This window comes from Oncorhynchus masou, chromosome 5, assembly GCF_036934945.1.
Source record: "Oncorhynchus masou masou isolate Uvic2021 chromosome 5, UVic_Omas_1.1, whole genome shotgun sequence".
In the NCBI taxonomy this organism is placed as follows: Eukaryota; Metazoa; Chordata; class Actinopteri; order Salmoniformes; family Salmonidae; genus Oncorhynchus; species Oncorhynchus masou.
This window is the reverse complement of record NC_088216.1, coordinates 34864019-34890631: the sequence shown is the minus strand read 5'-3', so window position 1 is coordinate 34890631 and position 26613 is coordinate 34864019. Positions and strand designations below refer to the sequence as shown.

General features: G+C 42.9%; 1 protein-coding gene and 1 long non-coding RNA gene across 4 annotated transcripts in view; one reads left to right on the top strand and one right to left on the bottom strand.

The window, feature by feature from the left end:
• The window catches only part of cpne1 (copine I), a 66702-nt gene extending 59674 nt beyond the window's left edge, over positions 1 to 7028 (top strand). For all 3 annotated transcript variants that reach the window (XM_064965431.1, XM_064965430.1, XM_064965433.1), the window contains exons 15-16: positions 2602 to 2838; positions 3096 to 7028. In XM_064965431.1, the coding sequence (XP_064821503.1) occupies positions 2602 to 2838; positions 3096 to 3209 (351 nt within the window). In that variant the 3' untranslated portion in view covers positions 3210 to 7028. The remainder of the gene's footprint in view (positions 1 to 2601; positions 2839 to 3095) is intronic.
• Positions 7029 to 21442: 14414 nt separating this feature from the next.
• LOC135526665 (uncharacterized) lies at positions 21443 to 22124 on the bottom strand. Its single transcript, XR_010453342.1, has 3 exons — positions 21990 to 22124; positions 21682 to 21741; positions 21443 to 21532 (listed from the first exon to the last, which is right to left on the bottom strand). It is a non-coding gene; the product is annotated as an uncharacterized LOC135526665 (long non-coding RNA).
• Between the last annotated feature and the right edge of the window lie 4489 nt (positions 22125 to 26613).

Genomic DNA, 26613 nt, shown 5'->3' with positions numbered 1-26613 from the left:
TTCACAGAATAACACAGCCATTTTTCCAGCCAAAGAAATGATTCACAAAAAGCAGAAATATAGATAAAATTAATCACTAACCTTTGATCTTCATCAGACGACACTCATAGGACTTCATGTTACACAATGCATGTATGTTTTGTTCGGTAAAGTTCATATTTATATCCAAAAATCGGAGTTTACATTGGCGCATTGTGGTCAGAAATGCATTGTCTCAAACATCCGGTGAAAGTGCAGAGAGCCACATAAAATGACAGAAATACTCATCATAAACATTGATAAACTATACAAGTATTTTCATGGAAATATATAGATAAACTTCTCAATGCAACCGCTGTGTCAGATTTCAAAAACGCTTTACGGCGAAAGCACACTTTGCGATTATGTTAGCTAGAGAGAAAGAGAAACGCATTCAGCCATTTTCCAACCAAGGAGTCAGAAATGGCATTAAAATTAATCACATACCTTTTGATGATCTTCATCTGGTGGCACTCAGGTCTCCATGTTAGACAAATGTTTGTTTGTTCGATAATGTCCCTCTTTATGAGCAAAATCCTCCTTTTTTGTTCATGCGTTTTGTCCAGTAATCCGAATTCAGAAGGCGCGGGCGGGCACTATTTCCAGGACAAAGTTTTTTTAATTTTTTTTTTAAGGTACAATAAAAGTTAGTAGAAACATGCCAAACGATGTTTAAAATCCATCCTCCGGTTGTTTTTGTCATAAATAATGAATAATATTTCAACCGGACAAAAGCTTTGTCAATAGGAAAGGAGAAACAAAGGCGCGTTCACAATCGGGGTGCATGGCTGATGAATAGAAATTTCCACTGGTCACTGATTGAAAAATGAGGGAGATACAGCGCTTTCAGAGTAAAAGCCTGAAACAATGGTCACATGTAGAGGAGCGCACAGAGCTCGTGAACTGGGTCCTAAGTCTTTGTATGGTGGATAGGCTTTCAATGGGGAAAAACAGCCTTTCAAAATAATAGTACTTCCTGGTTGGATTTTCCTCTGGTTTTTGCCTGACATATGTTTTGGAAAGTTTAGTCTTTTCTATCCAAATCTACTAATTATATGCATATCCTATTGTCTGCTACTCAGTCCCAGAATGTTTAAGTTGGGCATGCTTTTCATCCAAAATTCCAAATGCTGCCCCCTACCCTAGTGAAGTTAAGACATGAAGGTCAGTCAATCTAGAAAATGAATGTTTCTTCAAGTGCAGTCGCAAAAACCATCAGGCACTATGATGAAACTGGCTCTCATGAGGACCTCCACAGGAAAGGAAGACCCAGAGTTACCTCTGCTGCAGAGGATGTTCATTAGTTACCAGCCTCAGAAATGGGCAATTAACTGCACCTCAGGTTGCAGCCCAAATAAATGCTTCAGAGTTCAGGTAACAGACATCTCAACATCAGAGGAGAGTGCATGAATCAGGCCTTCATGGTCAATTTGCTGCAAAGAAACCATTACAATAGGACACAAATAAGAATACTTGATTGGGCAAAGAAACAAAAGCAGTGGAAATCTGTCCTTAAGTCTGAGTCCAAATGTGAGATTTTTAGTTCCAACCAACGTGTCTTTGTGAGACGCAGAGTAAGTGAACAGATGATCTCCTTGTGTGGTTCCCACCATGAAGCATGGAGGAGGTGTGATGGTGTGGGGGTGCTTTGCTGGTGACACTGTCTGTGATTTTATTTAGAATTCAAGGCACACTTAACCAGCATGGCTACCACAGAATTCTGCACTGATACGCCATCCCATCTGGTTTGTACTTCGTCCCACTCATTTGTTTTTCAACAGGGCAATGACCCAAAATACACCTCCAGGCTGTGTAAGGGCTATTTCACCAAGGAGAGTGATGTAGTGCTGCGTCAGATGACCTGGCCTTCACAATCACCCGACCTCAACCCAATTGAGATGGTTTGGGATGAGTTGGACCTCCAAGTGAAGGAAAAGTTACCAAGTGCTCAGCATATGTGGTAACTCCTTCAAGACTGTTGGAAAAGCATTCCTCACGAAGCTGGCTGAGAGAAGGCCCAGAGTGTGCAAAGCTGTCATCAAGGCAAAAGGTGGCTACTTTGAAGAATCTCAAATATAAAATATATTTTCATTTAACACGTTGATTCCATATGTATTATTTCATAGTTTAGATGTCTTCACTATTATTCTGTAATGTAGAAAATAGGTTTAGAAAATAAAGAAAAACCCTTGAATGAATTGATGTCAGCTTTTGACTAGTACTATATGTAAATGTGATATTTTTTAATGTTTGAAAAAATGTCTAAAGCTGTTTTTGCTTTGTCATTATGGGATATTGTGTGTAGATTGATGAGAGAAACACAATTTAATCCATTTTTAGAATAAGGCTGTAACAAAATGTGCTAAAAGTCCAGGGGTCTGAATACTTTCTGAAGGCACTGTGTACAAACATGATGCAAATCAGACATTTACAATACAAGCCTACTCAACAGTTATGAAAAAGTGTCTTGGTCAGAATGAACATAGTGGGAAAGCAGGAGGATTTGTCATGTCTAGGCCATTTGTGTTCATTTCAAACTAAATCAAATTTAACAAACTGTTCTGTCTTCTTAACTTCCCTCAGCAATACTTTGTCCTGCTAATCATCACCGATGGCGAGATCACGGACTTGGACCAGACCCGGGATGCCATCGTCAAGGCCTCACGGCTGCCCATGTCCATCATCATCATCGGGGTGGGCGAAGCAGACTTCAAGGCCATGGAGCTGCTAGATGGAGACGACGGCGTACTCAAGTCCCTGAGTGGCGAGCCCGTGACCAGGGATATTGTGCAGTTTGTGCCCCTCAGACAGTTTGCCAATGTATGTTTATTTTAATCTGCATTTGTCATTGTGAAGTGTGTTGTCAGTACCAGTACCACACCAGTTTGGCGAGGAATTGAGAAGATTCACAAGTGTACATCAGTAATAGTATCAGTGGGTAGTGTGGCAACATTCCATAACACTTTGACGAGATATTGACAGGTTTTTACGTACTTTTCTATCTTGAATTTATTTGTATGTTTTGTTGCACTGCTATTGGAGCACTCATCTTCTCACTGTCCTTCCGCCCTCTGCAGGCCCCTAAGGAAGCCCTCGCCCAGAGTGTCTTGGCTGAAGTGCCCAATCAACTTGTGTCCTACTACAAGATGCTGAAACTGGATCCAGTCAACATTCCTGCCCCCAAAGCTTAGTGGAGCAAGCAGAAATGCAGCACTTTGCATTCCTAGCCACACGAGGGAGCCAGCACACTCCACCACACAGGGTTTTGATTATGCCCACTATTGGATGTGAAAATACTGAAATTATTTCTGTCAATGCTCATTTTGCCTTTTGATGCCACTTATGATAATTCTGACTATATATATATATATATATATATTTTATTCTTTTTTCTACAGTCATAGATATTTCTCATTCTTTGCTGCTTCAGATATTCTTCTTTCATTCCTCTGGAAGTAACAAGGAGTTCAAGAAGGGTGATGTTGAAAAATAGTGGAAAGGAGAGCTTTAAATAAAGCCAAAATAATCATGCATTTCATGTAATGCAGCTTCAAAACATTTGATTAAATAAAGTAAGCTACTCGCGTAACACAAAGTTTGAACGATCAGACCAAGAGCGTAACTGCGTTTTGGTACACCAAAACTCTGTTGCAAAGGCAGAAGCAGTGCGTTCTGTGTGGCGCATACATGGATTTATCCAACGTATGCATTGAATTGTATTTGTAGACTTGGCGGAAATAGTAACAAAAGGTGAATGTTTAACTTTTGTTTCACACATCCAGTAAAACGATTGTATTATGTAATGAAAAAGGTTTGACCGCCAGAATTGATTTTGCAGCATTGCTGCAATGATGCTGTAGGTCTGATCAAGGTGTTACATCTTCATAATAATAATAATGGCTACAAATGTTTAGCTTGCACCGCACGTTACATGATTCTAAAGGCTTCGGTATGCTTTGGTTCGGCTGGCACCTAGCAGAAATTGGCTCGGTGAACCGAACGAGTGTGCTTGCATACTCCCTTAAAAGACCTTCGCTTGAGGAAAAAAAAGCAGTGATAGTACTGTTTGTCCAACTTGAGACTCTGTAGCCAGTATACATACACTTCCTCACAATATTCAGAAATAATCTAAGATAACTGAAGAAATCTGTCATAAATTTTTACTTTGTTGAATGACGGCGCGTAGCCTAGTGGTTAAAGCATTGGACTAGTAACGGAAAGGTTGCAAGATTGAATCCCCGAGCTGACAAGGTACAAATCTATCATTCTGTCCCTGAACAAGGCAGTTAACCCACTGTTCCTAGGCTGTCATTGAAAATAAGAATTTGTTCTTAACCGACTTGCCTAGTTAAATAAAGTTTTTTTTATTTTATTAAAATTGACAAACATTACTGTTGACCAATGACTGACGAAGGGGTGTATGGCTACCGAAATTCAGCTTGCCTCAAGGTTGTTTTTTTTTGTGCGAACAGACAAAAAAAATGTCAATGTCGTCCTAATATATGCACAAACTATGCCAAACTGTTTCAGATAGGAAGCATGCGGATGCCTTTTGTCTCGTGTGGCCAGCCTTTCAAATCCCGTATCTTCAGATTTGGATTTTCGAGTTTGAAGTGGCTGCATTCGTTTTGCAGTATTTGTTGAGCAGTGGCATAGTGTGTTTGTAGCCTACTTTTTCTTTCTTCGAGGATACTTCACTTTATTTCATCTTTATTTTCATTGCAAAGACGCTTCCTCCGTTATAGAGGTTAGTCAGGGTGATTCTACGTTATCAGTGCAAACATCTTCATTTCCTAATTGTGTTTGTTACATCTTGGTCATTCCACCACTCAAACTTGGAATACTTGTGCATGGCCTTTTGCACTGCTTATTAACCTTTATGCAATGTAGTTTTTTTACGATAGTGTGTCACATTATGAGAGCTGGTAGTATACACCACCTTGCACTTAATATGCTTAAAGTGTATGTCACAAATGCCAAAATGTAAACATAACTGGAGACAGTCATTTTTGGAGGCATGACGCTACAGTATAGGTAGGAATAGGATTGGTAGCTAGCTAACTCTAAATCAATCTATAAAACTCTAGCAAGCTCTAGCGAGCTAACAAACTGATGCGGCTCCAGTATTGTTCACATTTTGACGTTTGTAACGTATCCAATTTAGAATGGTATTCTCATGCTGGAGATTAATTAGAAATGTATGCTAAATCATATTAATCTGCTGCAATAGAATGTATGCTATGGATTGCTAAAGTTTTGTACCAAAGATAAATAAAATGTGCCTTAATTAGAGTAGTGCTGTAGAACTTCTCACATTGTTTACTACACCCATTTGACCACTATTATTATCAGGAAATTGCTATTGATCCAGATGTTAGATGCTTTCGCCTATTCTATTTTCTCCCTAAAACAATGGAAACTAAAATGATAGATTTGAGAATGTAATGTTTATGTATTTACATTATAGGGTCGTCCCACATGTCCACATCTTGGTCTTTGATTCAGACAAAGTGTTGATTTTGATGCAATTTGAAAGCGTACAAACAGGGTTGTCATTTTTACACCTTTTTGACGTCAATTAACAAAACATGTTTTCTTGTGTTATGCTGTAGCTTATACCCTATTTCAAATCAAATTAGGTGTTTGTTATGCCCACCATACTCTTTAAATACATTAAAATACTAAAATGTGAATTAAAATGTAACATTTCAACTCCAAATGGTACCATAAAAATTGTTGCAGGTCCACCCATCAGACAATGTTAACTTGAATGGGAATATCCATTGTTTTAAATAATATTGTCAATCTTCTATAGCAGGGGTATTCAACTCACCCTATGAGGTCCGGAGCCTACTGGTTTTCTGTTATACCTCATAATGATTTCCACACACCTGCTGTCCCAGGTCTAAATCAATCACTGATTTAGAGGGGAACAATGAAAAAAATACAGTGGAACTGGCTTTGAGATCCAGAGTTGAGTTTGAGGGTTCTATAGGAAACGTGTTGAAATCGTAGAAATATAGATGATCGAATAGACCCCTCAAACGAGACTCCAGGTGTGTGTGAAATAAATTCCGGTAGAACAGAGAACCAGCAGGCGCCGGACCTCGTAGGGTATGAGTTGTGTACCACTGGAATAGACAGTCCCATTCAACGGTGGGAGGACCGGCAGCAGTCTTTGTGGTTCGTAGTTGGACGTTAAAATGTCAATACTATTTAATACCTATGGCGTACCAGCTAAATTGTAGTGGACCTATCCCTTCAGACCAATCTAGGAATTCTATTTCTCTGATTGAAATTACACTCCCTGTTATCAAGTGTGCTGATGGTGGGGACAACAAACACCACAGATTTTGTGAAATAGGGTCTCCGCTACAATATGTGAATATGAAAAACTGAGTTAGTGAGTTGAGATAATTGACTATTATTGATTAACTTTATTTTAAACAACCTTAATGATGGCTGTTTTTCAAAGGGGTCTCTGTATTTCCGAAATGTAGTGTGCAATTATAATTAAGACAAATGTTCTATTATATTTTTATTTTATTATTTACGAAAATGAGTTCTCTGTGCCATGAATCTGGTTTGCTTTAGTAATGTGCTTTTGTGGCCAAAGTGGATTTGGGTGTGATCTACACATTTGAACAGAATCTTATTTTTTTTTGTTCTTGCACAGTTACACAGGGCCATGGGATTGATTTTGTGTTCGTTATACAGCAAGACTGATGGCAGCATTTGTGCCATTTAGATTCGAAAAAACACACTTTCTAACTTAATGCCAAACAGTTGTGTTATGAGATTTAATTGAACTAAATTAAGGAGCCAACACAAATTATATAAAAATGAAATATCATTGTAATTGTAACCAAGAGACCATAACCTTATCTAAACCTAGCCATACCAACATTCAGCCAATTATATTTAGGATGCTTTCGTTTTCACCCTTTCTGAAATATAGCTTTTTGCAACATGTCTTTTGCATTCTGAAATAAACACATATTTCAAAATGACTTGCCTGGTTGCGGTTTTATTTATTTTTTACCCCTTTTTTTTCTCTCCAATTGGTAGTTAGTCTTGTCTCATCGTTGCAACTCCCGTACGGACTCGGGAGAGGCGAAGGCAGAGAGCCATGCGTCCTCCGAAACACAACCCAACCGCCCTACTTCTTGACACAATGCCCACTTAGCCTGGAAGCCAGCAGCACCAATGTGTCGGAGGAAATACCGTACATCTGGCGACAGTGTCAGCGTGCACTGCGCCCAACCCGCCACACGAGTCACTAGTGCACGATGGGGCAAGGACATCCCTGCCGGCCAAACCCTCCCCTAGCCCGAACGATGCTGGGCCAAATGTGTGCTGCCCTGTGAGTCTCCCAGTCACGACCGGCTGCAACAAAGCCTGGACTCGAACCCAGAATCAAGCTAGCACTGTGCCACTGCTTCCATTTTTTTGTAATTAGTTAATGCTGTAGGTTGAACGACTCTTTCCGATTTATGAACTCAAACTCCATAGTCCCTGAACCTGATTTAGCTTTTTTGTAAATGTCTTTGACACTAGATAACTATGTGCCTTTCAAAACATCAGTTAAAAGTAGATTGAATGCCTGGTTCACTCCTGAATTATCTGAAGTCATTTGTAAGAAATGTTGCCGGGAACATAGGCCTGGATTGGCGATCATTTAATTGCTCAGATGCCTAATGTATGACTAATTAGAAAGGCTGATTATTATGTAAGCTCTCTTTCTGATGGTAAGGGGAATCTGGCCAAATTCTGGAAAACTGTGCTTCTTCCTCTCTGCTCCAACAAATTCATTCAGACTCTGGTCCCATTATGGACAAAAATGCCATCAATGATGCATTTAATTGTTTTACTTTTTGAAAGAGCCTCTTGCTCTACTCTGAGCTGAATGCCGATTTGGAATTTTGCAGATTGACTCAGAAAATGGTATAAGTTTTAGCATTTTGGCAATTCACAAAGTTGCCAAAGAAATCAACAGGGGCTGACCAATCGGAACCGGGTATACTCAAGTGTGCTGGCTCAGTGGGCCATATCTTAACAATGTAATGTTTAACAGGAAATATTCCAAAAGCAGGGAAAACGGCATATGTACCGCCATTCCAAGGGTGGGGATAGTATTGATCTTGATAATTTTATTTTTCCTTTATTTAACCAGGCAAGTCAGTTAAGAACACATTCTTATTTTCAATGACGGCCTGGGAACAGTGGGTTAACTGCCTGTTCAGGGGCAGAACGACAGATTTGTACCTTGTCAGCTCGGGGGTTTGAACTCGCAACCTTCCGGTTACTAGTCCAATGCTCTAACCACTAGGCTACCCTGCTGCCCCGATAATTAACATCCCATCTCCAGGCTTCCATGTCTAGCTAAGATTCGAGTCTTTGGTAGATAAGCAATCAACTCTGAGCATGGTATATTGAATATTAATCAATCTGGGTTTAGGCCAGGGCACAGCAACCACATTAGTTAATGCTTTAGAAACTTAAATGAATTGTGCTGCCTTGTTTTTGGACCTGTCAAAAGTGTTTGATACTGCTGTTCGATTGGCATGGGCTCTGATGCCTACTCATGGTTTTATGATTATCTTAGTGACAACCTCAATCACGATGGCCTGAGTTCTAAGTTCGAATTTCTTGAAGTACATAAAAGGTGTTCTACAGGTGTCACTACTAGGACCTGTTCTTTTCACCATTTATATTAATGCTACTGGTCAATATGTCAAAAATTGTACATTTCATCTATATGCAGATTATCTATATGCAGACTATTATGTACGCCATTGCCCCGACTGCTGACCTGGATATGACAAGACTACAGTCCGATTTCTCAGCTGTACAAAAAGCCCTAACTGATTTAAAACTTTTGCTTAATACATGTTTTCAAGTTCCGTTCAGATAACATCTTCACTCATCAGATGGTTCTATAATTGAACAAGACCCTGCATACAAATACCTTGGTATTTGGATTGACAATGATTGAATGTTTAAAAAGCAAAGATTTAAAGAGGCAGTGGGAGAACCTATTCAAGTAATTAAATCCAGTTTTATGTAAAAAGAAACCTATTATCTGGCTCCAGTAGACCACTTTGTAGGCTAACGTTACACAGTGTTTAGCCAAGTGAATGAAATGCCATCAGCTAGCTAACTTTATTAGCTACCTATCCAAAGTCATTTGTAGATAACAGCCATGGAAGAGGGTGAAATTGCAGCTCCAGCTGTCAGTAAAGGGAGAATGTAGGCTACTGGATAGGGCAGGTCATTTTGTGGGAAGACATTATGAAAAGATTCTCCAGTTCCAATCCCTAGAGGGGAAAACTTTGAGAGATACTAGCAACATAATAGTCAGTGCTGTATAATGAAGCCTATTTCTTTGTTTTCTATCCTCATGGAAAGCTGTGAAAGCTTGTTTGCAAATGAAAAGGTCCCATTGAATGCCACGAGACTAAGGGTATATCCTATATGCCATATCTATAGGGCTACCTATGTTAGCAAATGATGTATACAAAATACAGTTAAACATCACAAATGTCAACGTTGATTAACCACATTACAATCCCGCAATAAAGAGGGGAAGGGGGTTCTGTCTGTCTCTGTTTTATTCTTAAATTAACATTTCCTTTTTCTCTCGTAAGATCTCAATCTAATCATAGATAAAATTTGTCCCTGCTGAAAGGTAAATTCCAATCTTTGAGAATTGAGGGATATATTTGTGACTTGACACAATGACATGAAAGAATCATCATTAGTTCAATACACCAGCGTGTTGATGTTAGCATTCTATTAGCGTAATCATAATTTTGGTGAAGTCATTTGAGTATTGTGACGGCCCTGAATTTTTCTGAACCGTCTCAGTGCTACTCCTTCCATAGGGCGCTTTCCCTTTAATTCCCAATTAAATAGCCAGCATCAGCTGCGCAAAAGGGGGGGTTGTGATGGAGACGTGAATAAGGATGTGTTCAACCCTTAGTGCCCGACGCTTCTCTATTCCGTTGTTTTGTAGCCTAATTGAGTTTACCCAGAATCGGATCCACTCTTTGCTTCCGTGGACTACACCTCTCTGTTCTTCGTGGCCTTTCTCCACTGGAGATCTATTGGCGGATTGGATTGTCTGACTGACCACCACCTTTTTGTATACGGTATTTCATTTGTTTTGATGTCATGTATACGGTGATGATTTATGTAGTTAGTTGTAGTTGAGGACTTAGTAAGAGTTGATACGCTTTAAAGTTCTGTGGTAAAATAATTCTTATGGATTGTATGATTAATACTGGGTTTACGCTACACTGAATGAACGGAAAAACACTGCGTGACAGTCACTTGAGTTCCCTGAACTCCTTTACCGGGCTGGACTCTTTAGGCCCGAGGTACAGGACATTTCTGGAGGAACCAGAACTCATTGTTATATTATTATATGTGTGTGTAATCATTGATGTAGCTAATACAACCCACGCAAAAGAATAGTTGTTTTGGAAGTTATTTCCATCCTGACTTTTACATAAGTCCTTTGTATTGGTGTAGACTTGACGGACCAGATGGGACTCATTCCCTCCCAAACTAAAAGGAGAAACCAATGTTTTCTCTGGTAGGCACAACCTACCTGGCACCCCTATAAATAATAACCTCAAGTCAAAACCGTTACAACTGTCAACATCGCAAGTGACATGCTCACCAGAGAAAGCAATATGGGACAACAAATGGAGATCTAATTCCTTCCATACGACATTTGTATATCAAATGGTCTATGATAATGCAGGTTATCAGACATAAAAGAAAACAAAACCATGTTTTGACTTGGTTACTTTGTACACATTGAAATGTTCTCGAAAAGCTAGAGTAATTAAAGGCACCTGAGCAGCAACACTTCAGCCCAGACGGCATCCCCAGCCGCGCCCTCAGAGCATGCGCAGACCAGCTGGCTGGTGTGTTTACGGACATATCCAATCAATCCCTATACCAGTCTGCTGTTCCCACATGCTTCAAGAGGGCCACCATTGTTCCTGTTCCCAAGAAAGCTAAGGTAACTGAGCTAAACGACTACCGCCCTATAGCACTCACTTCCGTCATCATGAAGTGCTTTGAGAGACTAGTCAAGGACCATATCACCTCCACCCTACCTGACACCCTAGACCCACTCCAATTTGCTTACCGCCCAAATAGGTCCACAGACGACGCAATCTCAACCACACTGCCCTAACCCATCTGGACAAGAGGAATACCTATGTGAGAATGCTGTTCATCGACTACAGCTCGGCATTTAACACCATAGTACCCTCCAAGCTCATCATCAAACTCGAGACCCTGGGTCTCGACCCCGCCCTGTGCAACTGGGTACTGGACTTCCTGATGGGCCGCCCCCAGGTGGTGAGGGTAGGCAACAACATCTCCACCCCGCTGATCCTCAACACTGGGGCCCCACAAGGGTGCGTTCTGAGCCCTCTCCTGTACTCCCTGTTCACCCACGACTGCGCGGCAACGCACGCCTCCAACTCAATCATCAAGTTTGCGGACGACACAACAGTGGTAGGCTTGATTACCAACAACGACGAGACGGCCTACAGGGAGGAGGTGAGGGCCCTCGGAGTGTGGTGTCAGGACAATAACCTCACACTCAACGTCAACAAAACTAAGGAGATGATTGTGGACTTCAGGAAACAGCAGAAGAGGGAACACCCCCCTATCCACATCGATGGAACAGTAGTGGAGAGGGTTGTAAGTTTTAAGTTCCTCGGCATACACATCACAGACAAACTAAATTGGTCCACTCACACAGACAGCATCATGAAGAAGGCGCAGCAGCGCCTCTTAAACCTCAGGAGGCTGAAGAAATTCGGCTTGTCACCAAAAACACTCACAAACCTCTACAGATGCACAATCGAGAGCATCCTGGCGGGCTGTATCACCGCCTGGTACGGCAACTGCTCCGCCCACAACCGTAAGGCTCTCCAGAGGGTAGTGAGGTCTGCACAACGTATCACCGGGGGCAAACTACCTGCCCTCCAGGACACCTACACCACCCGATGTTACAGGAAGGCCATAAAGATCATCAAGGACAACACCCACCCGAGCCACTGCCTGTTCACCCCGCTATCATCCAGAAGGCGAGGTCAGTACAGGTGCATCAAAGCTGGGACCGAGAGACTAAAAAACAGCTTCTATCTCAAGGCCATCAGACTGTTAAACAGCAACCACTAACATTGAGTGGCTGCTGCCAACACACTGACTCAACTCCAGCCACTTCAATAATGGGAATTGATGGGAAAGGATGTAAAATATATCACTAGCCACTTTTTAAACAATGCTACCTAATATAATGTTTACATACCCTACATTATTCATCTCATATGTATACGTATATACTGTACTCTATCATCTACTGCATCCTTATGTAATACATGTATCACTAGCCACTTTAACTATGCCACTTTGTTTACATACTCATCTCATATGTATATACTGTACTCGATACCATCTACTGTATCTTGCCTATGCTGCTCTGCACCATCACTCATTCATATCTTTATGTACATATTCTTTATCCCCCTACACTGTGTATAAGATATTAGTTTTGGAATTGTTAGTTAGATTACTTGTTGGTTATTACTGCATTGTCGGAACTGGAAGCACAAGCATTTCGCTACATTCGCATTAACATCTGCTAACCATGTGTATGTGACAAATAAAATTTGATTTGATAAAACAGAGGCATTTCAAATTCAATTTTACAACAGATAACCTTGCTTGGGCGGTAAACATAACCATGGTATTTAGCCCAGTCCACTTTCATAACCTGAGTGCTAATGGGCACTTGCATTGCCATAGCAATCATAGAACCAGCTTTTACCATATTCAAAGGCAACATTTCACAGGACCAATGTCTTATTGACTAAAAAGTGTAGAGGATTGCCAATTATACGCCATATATTTTTTTACATTATTTTTTTAAAGATTGTAGTTTTAAAAAAACATGCTTACCTTCATACTGCATACACCAACTATGAATTACACGTCCAATTTTCTAAATGCAGCGGGATAATGGATTAGAAAATGGTGCTTTGGTAAAAGTTCTCTCTGGGAAAACAACTGTTTAAATAAACACAGAGACCCGCTGTTAACATAGTTAAAATAATATTTTCTCCTATTTGAAGTAATTAAAGGAGTAGGCCCCAGTGCTGTTCAGTAGAAGTTACCAATTCCCAAAAAATAAGAGGAGCATTTCTCAGTAGGCACTGTGACTGAATTGCATTAAGCCCCAAATCATTCAATCCTTCTGATAAATTCACAGCCACTGGTTTGTTTCTTTCCATGAATCCATAATCAAAACTTTGTATTCTTAAATCTAATTCTGCTGATGTTACATGTTTTTTCTTCAGATAAATAACTTCAACTCGTACTGGGCCACACCCTCTAACACATCAAGTTCTCAGTTCTGTGATAATACTCAGAGTTTAATAAACACGAATGCGTCACACCAAAAACACAAGGAAGAGATGGATTCCGATTCATTTCCTGACAGTGAGCAGTGTGCATTTCTTTAGTTCACAACACTATCTTGGGACAATCTTCAGAGAATTCTGTCTGAGTCATCTTTTTCTGCAAGACAGAGCCTACAGCAATACCTTGCCACTGAAAGACTTCACCAGGCCAAACAAACTATGTAGACCCAAATTATCGCCAGTAACCTGAACCACACTGCCATGAACACAACCACTGTATAAAGGAACCACAATGCCATCACTCTAACACTTTAATGTCTCGAACAATAGGAGCAAGGATTGCCCTTAATCCATAACATTTAAGATCTTGAACATGAAATAAGGCACACAGGTATATGTTAGCCCATCAAGAATTCCATTTCAGGAGAGAAGTTCCTTAAAGTAAAATATATAGCACCCAATTTATGAAATCCTCGCTTGAAACCCACAGGGTTTGCAACCTTAAAATAATCCTAGAACAATTTAATCTGTATGACGTGTCTTTCTGTTGAGAAAAGAGGGTGACTCCTAATAAAAGATCCATCAGTCTTGTGTCACTAGGATCGCGAAACATCTCTGAAACATGTTTACATTTGACTGCAAGGTAGACAATATTGGAACATACATGAATTTGTCTTGAACTACAATCTGGTCATATGTTCCAGTCTTTTTGTTTTGTCTTCTGTCAAATCTTGAGCCAATGACTTGTTCAACTGGTTCTACAGTTTCCCACTTCTCTAAAAAATGTGGACATCTTGTATTCAGAATTTAGCACAGTGAAAGAATTCTCTAACCCTTCAAAAGATGCCTCCTTTCTCTGATATTTCAGTTTGTCCTTTATCACATAGAACATGCTTAACGACAGTTTATTTAGCTCGCTGTTGGATATCATGAACTCTCTCTTCCATGGAATTCACAACAGAATTAACTGTACTTTGACCTACACCTGCTGCCTTTAGATCAGCAATTACAGGCGCACAACTATTTACAATGTCTGGGGAAGACGTCGCTGACTCACTCTACATTTCCAGTCAACACTTCTCCAACATCACTACCTTTACAAGTGTTAAAGGTGCTTTGAGAGTTTGAAAAATCAACATCATCGACTGAACCAAATAAACTGCAAATGTGGCAATTACTTAAATGCTTTCTAAAACCAGAAAAGCTACCAAAGGAACGTGAACATCCCACTTGACCACATTTTAGATAAAGAGTTCTCCCTGGACAAAGTCCATTAATTACTTTAAGGTGCTTGACAATTATTATTATTATACAATCATAATTTTCTGACACTTGAAGTGGAACTTGTATGCTCAGTCTTGCATAGAAAACACTTCATAATTTCACCTTAGCAGATCTTCACTAATGCAACATTCTTGCTCTCAACTCAGCAACTTGGGGAGTCTCCTTTGTTTCCCCCATATCAATGTTTATAGATGGTTGTTTGCACAAAAGTGAAGAAGTTACTCAGGCAAGAACTGTATGATGTACCAACGATGAAGTGAGTCTTAAAGTGTTTGTCAAAGGTTCCTACTGAGGCCGTTGCCTTGCATGGACCCGCATGCTTGTCGATCACAACAAAGTAGGAGTGAATGCTGCTCTTTGTGGATCCCAAGGCAAGAAGGTAGGGCTGACCGCTTTGGGTGATGCTATCCAGACGCTGCTGCACACTGGTTCCAACCTAGAACACAAGAGATATTGGTAGGAGCATTTAGTGACTAACTTCTTTTTAAGGTTATTGTTATGTACTTGAGTGAAGACCCAAAAGCGGTTTTAACAGAAAACAGAGTTCTTTAATGAAAAAACAGGAATGGCATAAATCCTCTTCCGACGTTGTATAGTGCAGGATGCACCTGCCAGGCCGACTCCGACAGGATAGGACAAGGTGGAAGCAAACGAGACGATAGCTTGCTTCTGGCATGAAAAACACAAACAAGAATCTGACACTGAAAGTAGCAGGAACAGAGAGAGAAATAGAGACCTAATCAGAGGAGAAAGAGAGAACAGGTGGGAAAGGATGAATGAGCTAGTTAGGGGAGATGTAGAACAGCTGAAGAAGGAGAGACAGAGAAGGTAACCTAATAAGACCAGCAGAGAGAGACAGAGTGAAGAGAAAGGACAGGAACAGACATAATAAGACATGGCAGTACCCCCCACTCACCGAGCGCCTCCTGGCGCACTCGAGGAGGAAACCTGGCGGCAACGGAGGAAATCATCGATCAGCGAACGGTCCAGCACGTCCCGAGAGGGAACCCAACTCCTCTCCTCAGGACCGTACCCCTCCCAATCCACTAGGTACTGATGACCACGGCCCCGAGGGCGCATGTCCAAAATCTTACGAACCCTGTAGATAGGTGCGCCCTCGACAAGGATGGGGGGAGGGACGAGCGGGGGCGCGAAGAACGGGCTTAACACAGGAGACATGGAAGACCGGGTGAACGCGACGAAGATAGCGCGGGAGAAGAAGTCGCACTGCGACAGGATTAATGACCTGAGAAATACGGAACGGACCAATGAACCGCGGGGCCAACTTGCGAGAAGCTGTCTTAAGGGGAAGGTTCTGAGTGGAGAGCCATACTCTCTGACCGCAACAATATCTAGGACTCTTGGTCCTACGCTTATTAGCGGCCCTCACAGTCTGCGCCCTATTACGGCAAAGTGCCGACCTGACCCCCTTCCAGGTGCGCTCGCAACGCTGGACAAAAGCCTGAGCGGAGGGGACGCAGGACTCGGCGAGCTGAGATGAGAACAGCGGAGGCTGGTACCCGAGGCTACTCTGAAAAGGAGATAGACCGGTAGCAGACGAAGGAAGCGAGTTGTGGGCGTACTCTGCCCAGGGGAGCTGTTCTGACCAAGACGCAGGGTTACGAAAAGAAAGACTGCGTAAAATGCGACCAACAGTCTGATTGGCCCGTTCGGCTTGACCGTTAGACTGGGGATGAAAGCCGGACGAGAGACTGACGGAAGCCCCAATCAAACGGCAAAACTCCCTCCAAAATTGAGACGTGAACTGCGGGCCTCTGTCTGAAACGACGTCTGACGGAAGGCCATGAATTCGGAAAACATTCTCGATAATGATCTGAGCCGTCTCCTTAGCAGAAGGGAGCTTAGCGAGAGGAATGAAATGAGCCGCCTTAGAGAATCTATCGACAACCGTAAGAATAACTGTCTTCCCCGCTGATGAAGGCAGTCCGGTGATAAAATCTAAAGCGATGTGAGACCACGGTCGAGAGGGAATGGGAAGCGGTCTGAGACGGCTGGCAGGAGGAGAGTTCCCAGACTTAGTCTGCGCGCAGACCGAACAAGCAGCGACAAATCGACGCGCGTCACGTTCCCGAGTGGGCCACCAGAAACGCTGGCGAATGGAAGCGAGCGTACCCCGAACGCCGGGGTGGCCGGCTAACTTGGCAGAGTGGGCCCACTGAAGAACGGCCGGACGAGTAGGAACGGGAACGAACAGAAGGTTCCTAGGACAAGCTCGCGGCGACGGAGTGTGAGCGAGTGCTTGCTTTACCTGCCTCTCAATTCCCCAGACAGTCAACCCGACAACACGCCCCTCAGGGAGAATCCCTCGGGGTCGGTGGAGACCTCAGAAGAACTGAAGAGACGAGATAAAGCATCAGGTTTGGTGTTTTTGAGCCCGGACGATAAGAAATAACAAACTCGAAACGAGCGAAAAACAGAGCCCAACGAGCCTGACGCGCATTAAGTCGTTTGGCTGAACGGATGTACTCAAGGTTCCTATGGTCAGTCCAAACGACAAAAGGAACGGTCGCCCCTCCAACCACTGTCGCCATTCGCCTAGGGCTAAGCGGATGGCGAGCAGTTCGCGATTACCAACATCATAGTTACGTTCTGACGGCGATAAGCGATGAGAGAAAAACGCGCAAGGATGGACCTTGCCGTCAGAGAGAGAGCGCTGAGAAAGAATGGCTCCCACGCCCACCTCTGACGCGTCAACCTCAACAACAAACTGTCTAGAGATGTCAGGTGTAACAAGAATAGGTGCGGATGTAAAACGATTCTTAAGAAGATCAAAAGCTCCCTGGGCGGAAACGGACCACTTAAAGCACGTCTTAACAGAAGTAAGGGCTGTGAGGGGAGCTGCCACCTGACCGAAATTACGGATGAAACGACGATAGAAATTAGCGAAGCCCAGAAAGCGCTGCAGCTCGACGCGTGACTTAGGAACGGGCCAATCAATGACAGCCTGGACCTTAGCGGGATCCATCTTAATGCCCTCAGCGGAAATAACGGAACCGAGAAAAGGGACAGAGGCGGCATGAAAAGTGCACTTCTCAGCCTTCACATAAAGACAGTTCTCCAAAAGGCGCTGGAGGACGCGTCGCACGTGCTGAACATGAATCGGGAGAGACGGTGAAAAAATCAGGATATCGTCCATGTAAACGAAAACAAAAATGTTCAGCATGTCTCTCAGGACGTCGTTAACTAGTGCCTGAAAGACAGCTGGAGCGTTAACGAGGCCGAAAGGAAGAACCCGGTATTCAAAGTGCCCTAACGGAGTGTTAAACGCCGTCTTCCACTCGTCCCCCTCCCTGATGCGCACGAGATGGTAGGCGTTACGAAGGTCCAATTTGGTGAAAAACCTGGCTCCCTGCAGGATCTCGAAGGCTGAAGACATAAGAGGAAGCGGATAACGATTCTTAACTGTTATGTCATTCAGCCCTCGATAATCCACGCATGGGCGCAGGGACCCGTCCTTCTTCTGAACAAAAAAAAACCCCGCTCCGGCGGGAGAGGAGGAGGAGACTATGGTACCGGCGTCGAGCGAAACAGACAAATAATCCTCGAGAGCCTTACGTTCGGGAGCCGACAGAGAGTATAATCTACCCCGGGGGGGAGTAGTTCCCGGAAGGAGATCAATACTACAGTCATACGACCGGTGTGGAGGGAGAGAAGTGGCCTTGGAACGACTGAACACCGTGCGCAGATCGTGATACTCCTCCGGCACCCCTGTCAAATCGCCAGGCTCCTCCTGTGAAGAGACAGAGGAAACAGGAGGGATAGCAGACATTAAACAGGTCACATGACAAGAAACATTCCAGGATAGGATAGTATTACTAGACCAATTAATAGAAGGGTTATGGCGCACTAGCCAGGGATGACCCAAAACAACAGGTGTAAAAGGTGAACGAAAAATTAAAAAAGAAATGGTTTCGCTATGATTACCAGAGACAGTGAGGGTTAAAGGCAGCGTCTCACGCTGAATCTTGGGGAGAGAACTACCATCTAAAGCGAACAAGGCCGTGGGCTCCCCTAACTGTCTGAGAGGAATGTCATGTTCCCGAGCCCAGGTCTCGTCCATAAAACAGCCCTCCGCCCCAGAGTCTATCAAGGCACAGCAGGAAGCAGATGAACCGGGCCAGCGGAGATGGACCGGAAAGGTAGTGCGTGATCTTGAAGGAGAGACCTGAGTAGTTGCGCTCACCAGTAGCCCTCCTCTTACTGATGAGCTCTGGCTTTTACTGGGCATGAGGTGACAAAATGACCAGCGGAGCCGCAGTAGAGACAGAGGCGATTGGTGATTCTCCGTTCCTTCTCCTTGGCCGAGATGCGGATACCCCCAGCTGCATAGGCTCAGCATCCGAGCCGGCGGAGGAGGGTGGCAGTGATGCGGCAGGTGGCAGTGATGTGGAGAGGGGAGCAACGGAGAACGCGAACTCCTTTCCACGAGCTCGGCGACGAAGATCAAACCGTCGCTCTATGCGAATAGCGAGAGCTATTAAGGAGTCCAGACTGGAAGGAACCTCCCGGGAGAGGATCTCATCCTTAACCTCGACGAGGAGACCCTCCAGAAAACGAGCGAGCAAAGCCGGCTCGTTCCAGTCACTAGAGGCAGCGAGAGTGCGAAACTCAATAGAATAATCCGTTATGGATCGATTCCCCTGACATAGGGAAGACAGGGCCCTGGAAGCCTCCTCCCCAAAAACAGAACGGTCAAAAACCCGTATCATCTCCTCCTTAAAGTCCTGATACTGGTTAATACACTCAGCCCTCGCCTCCCAGATTGCCGTGCCCCACTCACGCGCCCGTCCGGTAAGGAGAGAAATGACGTAGGCGATGCGGGCTGCGCTCCTGGAGTAAGTGTTGGGCTGGAGAGAGAACACCACATCACACTGAGTGAGGAATGAGCGGCACTCAGTGGGCTCCCCAGAGTAACACGGCGGGTTGTTGATCCTGGGCTCCGGAGACTCGGAAACCCTGGAAGTGGGCGGTGGATCGAGGTGGAGTTGGTGAACCTGTCTTGTGAGGTCGGCGACTTGGACGGCCAGGGTCTCAACGGCATGTCGAGCAGCAGACAATTCCTCCTCGTGTCTGCCTAGCATCGCTCCCTGGATCTCGACGGCGGAGTGAAAAGGGTCCGGAGCCGCTGGGTCCATTCTTGGTCAGATTCTTCTGTTATGTACTTGAGTGAAGACCCAAAAGCGGTTTTAACAGAAAACAGAGTTCTTTAATGAAAAAACAGGAATGGCATAAATCCTCTTCCGACGTTGTATAGTGCAGGATGCACCTGCCAGGCCGACTCCGACAGGATAGGACAAGGTGGAAGCAAACGAGACGATAGCTTGCTTCTGGCATGAAAAACACAAACAAGAATCTGACACTGAAAGTAGCAGGAACAGAGAGAGAAATAGAGACCTAATCAGAGGAGAAAGAGAGAACAGGTGGGAAAGGATGAATGAGCTAGTTAGGGGAGATGTAGAACAGCTGAAGAAGGAGAGACAGAGAAGGTAACCTAATAAGACCAGCAGAGAGAGACAGAGTGAAGAGAAAGGACAGGAACAGACATAATAAGACATGACAGTTATAGGAACATCAGATCACTTCACACTATGCATGGGAGATTGAGGTAGGGACAGATTATTAAACTTGAGCCATTTCTGGTGTACACATTTTAGACAACTTTTCAACACACCTTTTGAAATCTGATGAGCTGATCTACCCCTTGACATGCAGACATCTGTCCTGGCTTATTACGACCTTGAACAGCTGGTGGTAGCAAATGTAGCAGCAGCAAGATAGCAGCCATGTCACTGTCCCAGCCTGTTGATCAGTAAATCAATGTCAAATGTACATTTGCATTCAATACTGGTTGTCACAAACTTACATTGCTACCAAAATGCACATTGTGCACCTGCACAAAAACAATAATGGCAAGATAAAACATTGCACATCCCTTGAAAGTGGTTGGCCACTTCTCCAAGAACTTGTTAGCTGTGGCCTCACCAAACAGAAGCCTGAAGTCTTGTTCTATCTGCAATGAAACAAACATAACATAATTTTCTGATTGACACTTGAAGCGGTATTTGGTATTTTGGTGGTGTAGTGATTTAACATGTCATACCAGTCCTGGTATATCCAATACCCTGGGGAAGACTGAGAAGACATCTGCTGATTTGTCTGCATCATTAACCATTGCTTGGCAATGAGGGAAAGGCAGTCTTCATCTTCTCCCGGACAGAGTCTTCATCAGCAGAGTATCTCAAAACAGCAATGGCTGCCTCGATGTCTTCGTTAGTTGGCACTTCGTCACGGGTGAAGGGCTATCGACCATGGCCTGGCCCACCAACTGGAGACAGCTGGAGATTTGAGAGCCTGCATGATTCACAACTCATTAAATCATTGTTATATTAACCTATAATATGTATGTGAACCTACCTTTGGGAGATGTGCTTTTATTTTGTATGGTCTTCAATCGACATGCCATGTATCCAGACCCACTCTCTTGATCATAGTAATGTTCCCACATAAAACATACATATAAATGCATAATGTATACATTTCAAAGACTGATCATGTACGTAATGTTCCAGAGACACTTTTACTTTACTTACATATACATTTTTTGAAAATTAGTCTTAGAGATAAGTAAACAATGCAACAATTCCCTGTGCATACATCATCCTGACCTCTGCCTTCTGGTGGCATCTGTCAGTCTTGGTTTTTCCATACTCTTGTATGATGCGTTCACCACCAGGTTTTGATGTTCGGAGTCTTTCAATCAACTTTAAACAAAAAAAAAGAAATTAGGTGCTCTTGGTGAGTAAATTAAGCTTTTTAAAAATAGTAAAGAATCAGCTCAAGAACACTCCCCAATCCCATAATATGAAACAAACATACAGATTACACTAAACAAGTAGTTTCTACCACATACCGTTTTAGCCTCAGTTTATCCGGCACTGTCTTTTGGGTTGGCTCCCTTCACCAGTGGCTGCTTCTTCATGATGGTCACACAAAGTGAAATTCAGAATTAGTGTCATCAGATCTTACAGAGGATGATGATGATGATTGAAAAGCTTTGAAATAGGAGAGCAAAAAATGTAAAAGCCATGTGAATATGTGAACATTTAGTATTTTGAATTGTGTCATACTTGCAATAAATCAACCTTTCAGCTTAACATTAAACTGTGAAGAGTCTGAATTAATAAATACTACAAATAATTTCACACAGTGATGACCCACCAAGTCCTTCATCGCCTAGAGTGGTCCAGAAGGTGCCAGGTGACTCCTTTGCAATCTCTTCAAACACCTCTGAGTCAATTTCTGTGTGAGACTAGTCATACACTTTGATATCAGACTGTCTTTCCTCTGGTATGCTGAATTTGATGAAAACTGAAGAATAAAAAAAACAGACATTGTGTGTCCAGGTGAAATAGTAGGGGACTAGTGTCAATATGAAGAAAAATACAACTTAACTAACTAAAGGCACCATCAAACCTAAGGTAACGCACACATGCCTTCTTTCAAGAAAGAATCAAATGTCAGCTCAGACAGTTTCACATATTTTTGCTCTGCCACGTATACCTGGTTTTAAACAGAAATGCCAAATCTTCACATGTGCAATCAAACCAGCTAACTCAAATGTTTCTCAGTCCTTCTCCGACCCAGCACAGTACTGGACAATATAGGCGTCTCTCTGACATAGTTCAGTCTTCATGAGTTGAAACAGATGTGTTAGATGAGCGAGACATCGTTCAGTACTCTGGGGTCCGGCAGCATTAACACACTGACCTAGTCTAGTATAACCCACTGAAAAATATTTTATTTATCTTCATTTGCTGAGTCTAAGTTAATCATAACATGCTGACCAGCCCGGACACGTCGCGTGCACAAGCGTTGCAAAATAAATGTAGAAATCCATGTTATTCAATTATTGCACCCACTGCTTGTGAGCGTCTGTGACGCCAAGGGCTAAAATAGAAGTCATTCCTATTTCTGACACAGATTGCGCTGAAGTCCTGCCTCTCCCATCTCCTCATTGGTTTATCAGGTACTCATGTGTCATCTCCTCATTGGTTATTATCCACAAGTGTGACTGAAAGACGAACTGCAAGTTACACACTCCATTCCAGTTGGTGGCGGAATGCACCTTAAATTGGTTGCTAACCGCCATATCAAGTCTGGAAGTTCCGCCTCTCATCAACTCATTGGTTCTTACAACAAACATATGTCCGTCCCCTACTTCCTGTAAACAAAAGCCAACGTGGGTGCTTGAAAGATGGACGAGGAGAGATTTATCGTTGAAGTAGAGAAGTACTCACTTTTATATGACCCGTCTTCAAAATTCTACAAGGATCCAACTAATAAGGATGTGTTATGGAGAGAGATTGCAAAGACCATGCACATTTCAGGTAAAGTATAACAACCCAATGTTCATCCTCGGTATAAAACGAACTAGCTAGCGTTAGCTGAATGTAAATGTCATGTGTGCTGTATGCTTTTATTAATACATAAATCCTCTGAAGCCAACAGTCGTGAGATTTTTGTGTTGAAAATTACAAGTATTTAAATTTTTCAAATGTTCATGTAAATGTTTTGTTTGTTGTTGAAATAATGGTGGAATTGTACAATCGTTTTAAAGTGTAGAATGAATACACAAAACAAACGAAGATGTCAAAGTTGAACTTACTATCCCGAGTTGATAAACTACACACACACACTCTCACACAGTGCATCTAAGTAGGCCTAGCTACAACCATTCTGTCCTGGAAGTCAATTTTGCCTTCCACAGAGGTGAAATACTTAGTAAACTTTTGTCTGACAGAAACTGCCCACTGACCTGCTCTGTTGGCCTGGATGGCTATGCCTCTCATGCCTTGCCTCATCCCTGCCCCACCCTGCTGTAGCCACATCTCCACATCACAAGGCTCTGTGAGGAAGTTGTGGAGGATGTACATTGCATCCACTAGGATATCAACCTCGCTTGACAGTAGGTTAATTTTTTGGTAGAGGATCCTCCATCTGGCCACAAGGATCCCGAATGCCTTCTCCATTGTCATTCGACCGAGACGATAGTTGAAGATTTCTTTCTCGTAGCTGATGTTATGCCCGGCATATGGCCTCATCAGGTAGGGCTTTAGTGGGAATGGCAGCGTGCACCACCAATGTGTATGGTATCTTTCCTAAATCTTCACCCCCAGGCAGAAAGGCACCTGCAGTGTTTTTGATGCCATTGTCCTTCCAAGTGGGGAGTTGGCATAGACTCCTCCATCACTGTTTCTCCCAAAATCCCCCACTTGAATAGCTGTGAAGTGGTAATTGGCATCCACAAGGGCGAGTAACACCACAGAAATTACACCACACAAATTATCTAGCAACAGCAAGCTAGCTATCTAAATAGGACAAATTAGCTAGGAACTAGCTAAATTGCCATAAATGTTTAACGCTTTTCGACCTGTCCCCAAATTCATATAATTGGCCCAGAGATTGTTTTGATATTTCAACCTGCATGTCGTGATCGCGTTTGGTGTGGGGGGGGGCAAAATCCATTTGCGCGCGTCCGGATTGGGCATGGTGTTAGGCTTTTTTCAAACAACTTCCTCCCCTCTCCATCCCAGCGCCATTTCTCAACAAGCCTAGCGTGACTCCCCCTTTCATTCTGAAACGTGTGGATTTGTTTACACCGGCATAGCTAGCTAGCCATTTCATACAGCTACAGCAGCAGTCTACAAGCTAACCACTGGACACATAATGTCGAGTGATGAGATGAAATATAATGTTAAACTCCAAAAAGTATTTGCATTGTAATCCTATATGGCAACGTTGTGCAAGTTTTCGTGATGTGTTCTATCGGTTCCCTTGCTAACGTTTGCTAAACCAAAACTAGTTTGACACAATTGCAACTACAGCTAAGCTAGCTGTGTTGTTGTGAAATTGTTTTGTAATGGCCAATGTATGTAAGAAAGTATTTCACATAGCAGTGTCTTGTTTTTCACACTTTGTACAAAATAATGAAATGCAGAACTACAGGATATTTCTTAACGTAGCTCTTTATTAGCTAGCTATAACTGTCATGTTCGCGTATCGCCAACCAGGATCAAACTGACCATGACCTTACCATTTGGGTGGTCTTAACCAATCATAGCACAGTATGATATGGCGGTAAAATGCATCCAATTACATTTCAGTATATTTACACATACACAAGCAGGACATACAATATCTAACCAACGTCATTTTGGTTTTTGGTATTTTTCCACACATGCTACTTCAATACAAACATGATCTAGTTTCATAAATGTGCAATAGAAAGTACTTTGAATTGGCTTTGAATGAATCGTAGACCTTGACCATACATATGAAAAATACCTTTGGTGTGGAGAGTATATCACATTCTGCCTTACTGATAATAGGCTGTGTGTGCATCTGTTCATTCAGGAATTCTTCATCGGGGAGCTGGATGATGCAGACAACAGGGAGGTGGTGAGGCTGATGTTTCAGCGAGAGCCAGGGTTGGTTATTGATGTCCTAGAGATTTTTACCGGCGGCGGAATAGTGGGCCACCATCTGCACATGTACCACCTTGGTGCACCTGTGGCAACTGCAGGGAGATGCCTACAGACAAAGAGAGGAAGTGTTACGGTCAGGGACCAGACCTCTGCGTAAGCCAGCTGCCACATTTTGCCCATTACTGCCTAGACAATGGATATTTACGTTTGTACAGGCGGCATAGGGTTGACGTGTTGACAGTGGCTGATGCAGCAGAGCCTGGAGATGATGCCCGGGAGTACCAGCATGCTGCCTACACACAGTTTGTGCCCTTGGTGCAGGAAACCGAGTTGTCATCCCCAGTTGCTGTGTTTGGAGACTCAGGGACACTTTCCCTGATCCCCATTCACAGTACAATGGGTTCCACCCTGGGCGCTAGGATTCTCAAAGCATTTGGCATGATGACATACTAGTGTTATGTCCAAAGAGTGTCTGTTTCCAGACACTTATTGGCATGACATTAGGATGGCATCATGTCACTTGCTGTGAACAGAACACAACCTCTCCCTCAGTTTGCATTCTCCACACATCAACACTTTCCAGGTGCATCTTCAGGACATCAAAAATCTTCTTACCGGGCACACCATGTCATATCAAAGATTTTAAAGGTTTTATACATCTGAAAGAGTGCTTGAATAAATAATCATTTGAAATTTGTTTGTTTTGCAAATTTGTTTTTTACTTCATATAAAGTTTCAAACACACAGTTCTACACATTTTAGACGTTTGTCTATATTGAAAATTGGTTACCATTGACATAACTCTACGGTTGAAATGTCCCCCTTCAAACAACGGTTAACACCAATGACTTGTGCCAGGTTTATGCACTTCAAGCCTTGCTATTCAAGGAGACATGGGATGTCCAGTGAAAAAGACACAAGACAGGCGTGAAATTATTAGTTTATGGTACTGATATTCCAGAGGAGTTTTCAACTGGGATATGAAACACATACCCCTGGACAAATGAACTCCATTACATATTTAAAGTGGTAATCAGAGAGTTGTCCATGACCCCAGGCTTCCCCCCGCTTCTTGTGTTGTTTATATATACACAATCTATGGTTGTGGGAGAGCGCATAGATTAGGTAGATAAGGCCGTCATTGTAAATAAAAATGTGTTCTTAACTGACTTGCCTAGTTGGGCATGAGGGAGCTGGAATGTAAACAGCAGAGTCAGCTGCTAGCTAGTTGTAGATAAACAGTTGTGGTAGCAGGGACATGGTTTTTAAGAAATGTTTGACTGAACAAGCATCCTCATCAATTCGACCCAAAAAGAAAAGTGAGAAAAATAGGTGTATTGGGTTTTGTTACAAATTAA